We start from the raw sequence: 6131 nt of genomic DNA, 5'->3' as shown, positions 1-6131 counted from the left end.
GGTTGTTTGTTTAAAAATAAATTATGTTTTTAAGAATCACCATTTTCCACTGCATTTCAGGCAGGTGGTTCTGGTATGGCCTAACAATTATAATGTTCTCACCTCCTAGCATTCAGATACCCACTATCATTCATTTGGAGTGTGTATAAATATTTGTCCTTTTTAAACTAACGTTTTTGTTTAACATGTTTTATACTAGAAACCTCCTCCCTCCCTCTTTCTTTCTTTTTCTCCCTCCCTCCCTCTCTCAATTGCTTAGGTTCTTGGGAAAAAAAACCCGTACAAATTGAATCCTAACAGATTGCAGAAGTGGAAAATGGATAGAAAAAGAAAAGGGGTAGGAACACACGTTTTAGTACCACACCTCAAAGAACGGAAGGGCCACTTGAAAATGTACAGCTTCTGCTTCTATTTACTGCTTTTCTAGACTGTTTCTTAATAGCAAATCTGTGTAGTGTTAGATTTAATATTACATTTATAAAGATAGCAAAGGAGCAGTATTTCCCATTTAAAACAAAGTGTAGTAATACAGTTAATCATAAAAAAAGATTCAATAGAGCTATGGAAAAAACTAACTTCATTCTTGCTTTTCACATGTCTTCTGCTATTTTAGGGTCCAACTGCAAATTAGATGAATATAATATTTATACCACGGAGTCTTCTTTTCATCTTTCTTTCTTTCTTTCTTTTTCTTTCTTTCCTTCCTTCCTTCCTTCCTTCCTTCCTTCCTTCCTTCCTTCTTCCTGCCTTCCCTCCACTCTTGGGGTACCTCCTAATACCATCCAGAGGAGCAAGACTCATGGGATAGGAGTGAGCTAAAGGGCACAAGATGGTCATGATGTAACTCTATGTCAGATGGGTGCCAAATCTGCAGAAATTCAGCAGCTGGAGGGAGGGAGGTGAGCAGGCAAAACTGGTCCATGATTACAGCTTGACTCCTGTGGGCAGAGCTCAGCAGGACCGGTAGCTGTGCCGAGTTCAGGTCCATCAAAGACGTTGCCCATCTTTCTTGCAGTGTCCCAGGGAGCCTGTGGAATGCATCTGTGGCCCTCTGCTGGGGCCAGGCATGTCCCCCGCCTTTGGGCGCAGGATGGCTCCAAAAGGCTTCTTCTTGCTATTGCTGGCTGGAAGCCAACTGGGGCCAGGCCTTTGCTCGGCTCTCTGACCTGCCTGGAGTTTGTATCTGCCTGGATGGAAAGAGGCATACCATTCCCATTGCTTCCTTAGCATTAAGCAAGCAGCTCTTAGTTGCAGTATGCAGAATCCAACTCCCTTCACTTGCAGACGGTTGTAGAGATGGAAGGCAAAGAATCAGAACAAAGAGTTTTCATAAAAGTTTTCACCTGTGAAAAAGAGAAAGACCCTTTAAAAAGGGCTAAAAAAAATCAGAATTGGCAGGTTTGCAAACCCCTCTGTTTATTAGAGTGAGGATATGAGGCAGAGCCTTAATTATGGCTTATAGTGGGGTTACTTCTCTTAGCCATAGTTCCGTTCATATTAAACAGGGAACGGGGGCAATAATGGCCTCTGGGCACCCAGGTGGGAACCAGGAATATTTTCAAAACGGGGGATTTCCAAATGCAACATCTCTGTTGCTCCCTGTTTCCTTCACCCATGTTGGGGATGAAATAAGTGCACTGAATCACTGAATGGAGAGGAGGTTGGTGTTTCCTGTACAAGAAGGCCACTCCTGACAAGCTGAACTTACGTTTTTAAAAAATGATTTGCCACATGTCTGGCATGGAGACAACAAGCTTTTAAGCAGGCCGTCTCATTCTGTTCAAGGTGCTCGGCTGGCCACTACGCTGTTTGGTTTAATGAATAAAGTGCATTGATAAAAACAATGAATTGGTCCCCTTTTCATGCTCCGACACTCCTTTCTTATTTTAACCAACCTGTCTTACCTGGCCTACAAGCTTCCTTTGTTCATTTGGATCATTCTCAAAATCCTTTGTGACATCCAGAATCAAGACAGGCACATCTCTTAAAGCTTCAGAATGGATCCTATTGGGGGGAGAGAAAATCCTTTTGATTAAATCTATGTCTGTGGGGATTGCTGAGTGTTCATGTCCTAAGCCAAGTCCTGTTTGCTTGTGATGTAATCACACCGCAGGGAGTAAAATGCAGCTCTTGGCCAAGAACACCTTGCCCACCGTGGGGCTTAGCTGGACATGAAGGCTCCCTGCGGAGTCTCTTGGGGCCGGGGTGGAAAAGTCCTTCCCTTTGCAGCTGGCATAAGCAGAGCTTTGGTGGACTTCCAGACCCTGCTTCCAAGCTCTTTTCACACAGTCCCTTCTTTTTCACATTGCCGTGGTCCTGCTCCTCCAACCTTCCTCCCCTCCCCCATCTGCAGTCCTCTACCATGGCACTATCTTGCCACGGCTCTTCCCCTGCCACCCCCACGAACATCCTTCCCAGAAAGCCCCTCCCTGCAGGGACCCACAGAGTAGTCTTTTCCGCAAGCCAGTTTTCATGCTGGACATGAAGCTGCTCCAGGTAAGATAGCTGAACCTCCTTTTCTTCGGGCCTGGATCGGCAGCGCAGCCTCTCAAAGCAGACCTAGAAAGGAGAAAGCAGCCTTGCTAACCAGCCCAAGATACCCAAAAGCTCTGGGGACTTTTGCCCAACAAATCACGGGAGGCTTCCTGCCAGGGTACTGAGTGACAAGCTACAGCTGCTTCGAAGAAAAGGAACAGGAGAGATTGCTGAAACTGGCTGTTGCTTCCAAGGTCCAACTTGCTAAACACCGGTAACTGGTGCCGGTGACGGGGGAGGCACACACTGCTGGTTTTGCAGTCCAGCAATTATTCTACCATATTTTGAGTTAGAGAAGAAATGCAGGAATTGAAGCTGAGGTTTTTTTTGAAATGCCTGGCACAAAACATGGGTTGAAGGCAGCTAAAACAGGCGTCGGCTAGGAAGAAGAGTTCAAACAGGAAATACGTCATTATGAAAGAACACTAGTAACGAGAAGAGAGAAAGCTGGGAACAGAACACAAAAGTTATTTTTGGTTACCTCTGGAGGGGCCCGGAGATAAAGGAAGCCATGGAGGGCAAGTTGTTCTCCAAAGGTTTGCAGGAGGAAGGTGTGCCAATCTTGGTAAATGATCCACTCAATCTCAGTCATGTGGCCAATCTCAAAGAGATTTTTTGCAAAGATATACCTGAAGAAGGAGAGATGAGCCAGTGACACCCCCTTGAGGCCAGAAGTAGGCAAGGACTCAGTTATCTAATATCCTAACCTCGTGCTTTTCAGTTGCCTTGAACTGCAACTCCCATGCTCTGGGCCACAGTAACTGGGAATAATGGGAGCAGGATCCACAGATATCTTAAGAGGCTGGCAGGCTCATAGGGGAGAAATGGGGAAAGGACAGGAACCTCTACCCCAGGGGCCAATTTCTTGATGTCAGAGTTATCCTTCTCCTGAGATCATTTCTGCATTCCTCCTCCCCACCACCATTACAGAACCATGCCAGTGTTCATGTGCAAGCCCCTTCTTGGGCAATTCCAAGAATCTGTTCCAGAATACTTTTCCTGATAATTTGAAGCTGCTGTTCTGTCAGAAACGCCTTACATCAGGGGTCCTCAACCTTTCTGGCTTTGCGGACCAGTGGGAGGGGGCAAAGAGGAAATGGTTCAGCACGAGGGGCAGATGCTTGTGCACGCAGCTCAATTTACACAAGCAGCAGGCACTCGCGCATGTGCATGCCTGCCACTTGCTGAAATGGAGCTATGCAGCCTGAGCAGGCTGAGGCCCAGAGGTTTGGGACCCCCCCGCCTTACACCGCTTACAGTATTTGTAAAAAAAACACCTTACTTTTTTAAAAGTTCAGGTTTGAGGTTTAACATTTAGATTGACAGAGAGCATCATAGTTGTTCAATAATAAAGTTAATCCTCCAAAATACAACTTGCCTAATTGTGTATCTCTTAAACAATTCATAAAATTTAATGGATTGTGATTTATAGAGATGGATGGATAGATTAATCTGTCAGTACTCCTTTTACATTTGTTTCTTTAAATCCTCACTCCTGTCTTTTAATGAATTCTGGAGGTTGGTTAAGCCTTTACTAAAAAAACACAGCAAATCCTTCCCTGTTTTTAAGGAAACCATTTTGTTTATCAGATTGTAGCAATAGACAGGGAGGTTGGAGGCCAATTCCCTTTTTAAGCACAGGCCTCTTCCTTCCCTTCCCTTCTACCTGCAGGGAAAGGCAAAAGGCAAAGAAAGCAAACCAGTATACCTGTCGCTGTAGACGGATCTTTCAAACACCAGCACCGCTTCCGGGCTCCGTGGGCTTTGGTCGGCCAGCTGCACCTTGAGCCGGCTCAGGCACGAGTAGGTCTGGAAGGTGTAGGACCAGCGGGCTGGCTTTCGGTAGACCATCTCAAGCAGGTTCCCGAAGACTGGGGAAGGGCAGGCCTGAGGAGGAAGAGCTCCTGGTCTGCCGGGGGAGCCGGGGAGCCCACCCCCACCCCCTCACGACGGGCTTCCGAAGGCCAAGGAGAAGCTCCCCTCCCCCGAGGAGCCCGTCGTGCCCGTCGCCGCTTTTGCCTTCCGGCCTTCCCCCGCCCGGGCGGGTTTTGCACAGCTACCCGCGGGCCAAGCGGGGCCCAAACCGGCGCCTCCCCGACGACGGCTCGGGCAGATGCTGGCCGGGAGACTCGCGGCAGGGGCGCCGGAGGCAAAGGCGGGTGGCAGCCGCGGGCGGCTTCTCCTGCGGCCGCGTCCAGCCTACCTACCTGGCGGGCGGCGGCGGCTCGGACCTCCTGCCACTTGGCCACCGGCTCGGGCGTCAGGCGCCATGCGGGGAAGGCTTTGCGCAGCAGCCCCACGAAGGTCGACTTGCCCGCCGCTGCGGAGAGGAGGAGGAAGAGAAACATCAAAGGCCGCCCAGCCGCGGTCTGCCCCCACCCTTGCCCCCCCGCCTCCCCTCCCTGCCTACCGATGTTTCCCTCCACCGAAAGCCTCTTGGCCGCCCGCGAAAAGTTCCCAGCCGCGCCCGCCATGGAGCCGCCGGACGAGGAGGGCCTGCGCATGGGCAGGCTCGGCTTCTGCCTCGGAGGAGTGTGACGTAAAATTAGCGTCACGTAATGTAAAATGCAAAATGAGAAATAACTATAAAGGTTAGATTCCACCTTAAAATTTAGTGTGCTAAATTAAACACTAGAAATAAACACAGCGGTAGCCTAAACTTTGAAACTCACCCGTAAGGTTAATTGCTGGCCACTATTATACCACCAACCACCCAAACGGGTAACCGTAACAGTGCAGGCAACGCCGGTACTTTTGTTTCTTAAACCGCTTTGATACAATAGCGAGTAAAAATCGGAGCAATTCTGTGCCGTGGAAACTAGTTCCAATTAACCATTGGGATAAATTTCTGGTTGAAGCTCCGTCAAAGAGACGTACAATCGCCCTATCCTTAAATCCTCCGAGAAGCCAGCAAAGAGCCGCTCTCCAGGGTCCTGCTGCGCAGTCTGGTAACTGTGCAGAGAAGGAAGGACCTCTGCTACGGGCATGTCCCTTCATTTCTGGCCAGAGGGGGAGATTCAGAAAGGACCTGCAGGGGCTATGGGAGCAGCAGCAGCCGCAATAGCAGCTGCAGCAGCTGCCGCCGCCAAAACGGAAGGGAGGAGATGGGACAGGTAAAGGAAGCACAGGGTGGTTCCGATATTTTGCCTCCTATTGAGTTTGGCAGTATTTTTCTCAGCATTAGGAGCAACTTCAGTAGCTGTTTTTTGTTTGTCTTTTCTCTAGCCCCCTTTGGGGGCAAGCAGCAGTCTGGGTAATACCTGTTTTTCCTGCTTTCTAGAAGTATAGCCTGTGTGATGGATGCAGGTGAGAATCCTGCTGCAAAATTGTTCATCAGGCTGCCTTTTGGGAAAGAGAAACAGTCGAGCGTGTGGCTGCCAAGATGACCATCCTATCCTTTGTGCCTGGCGGAGAACAAGAGCTTGGAGTTTAGAGGTAAAGAGCTGGTGCTTTGTATTATGTTTCTTAATGGGCGCCAGTGGGTGTAGGTAACTGTCTCTCAAGCCATAGCAAACTAGACTTTTCCCAGTTGGACCCCGCATCAGTTGGTTCCCCCTGGGAGAGGCAGAACCGACAATCCATTGCTGTTCCCCAAG

The 6131-nt window shown here is 49.0% G+C and overlaps 1 protein-coding gene across 1 annotated transcript; it reads right to left on the bottom strand.

Moving 5' to 3' along the window:
• Positions 1 to 389: 389 nt before the first annotated feature.
• Positions 390 to 5622, bottom strand: DGUOK (deoxyguanosine kinase). Its single transcript, XM_026715156.2, has 7 exons — positions 4946 to 5622; positions 4743 to 4855; positions 4244 to 4422; positions 3017 to 3164; positions 2444 to 2559; positions 1905 to 2004; positions 390 to 1343 (listed from the first exon to the last, which is right to left on the bottom strand). Exons 1-7 carry the CDS (start codon positions 5037 to 5039, stop codon positions 1275 to 1277), a joined length of 819 nt encoding a protein of 272 aa, XP_026570941.2. The 5' UTR covers positions 5040 to 5622; the 3' UTR covers positions 390 to 1274.
• Between the last annotated feature and the right edge of the window lie 509 nt (positions 5623 to 6131).

The sequence above is a fragment of the Pseudonaja textilis genome, chromosome 9, assembly GCF_049901715.1.
Source record: "Pseudonaja textilis isolate UNSWEBS1 chromosome 9, rPseTex1.2, whole genome shotgun sequence".
In the NCBI taxonomy this organism is placed as follows: Eukaryota; Metazoa; Chordata; class Lepidosauria; order Squamata; family Elapidae; genus Pseudonaja; species Pseudonaja textilis.
This window is presented reverse-complemented; position numbering and strand designations above follow the sequence as displayed.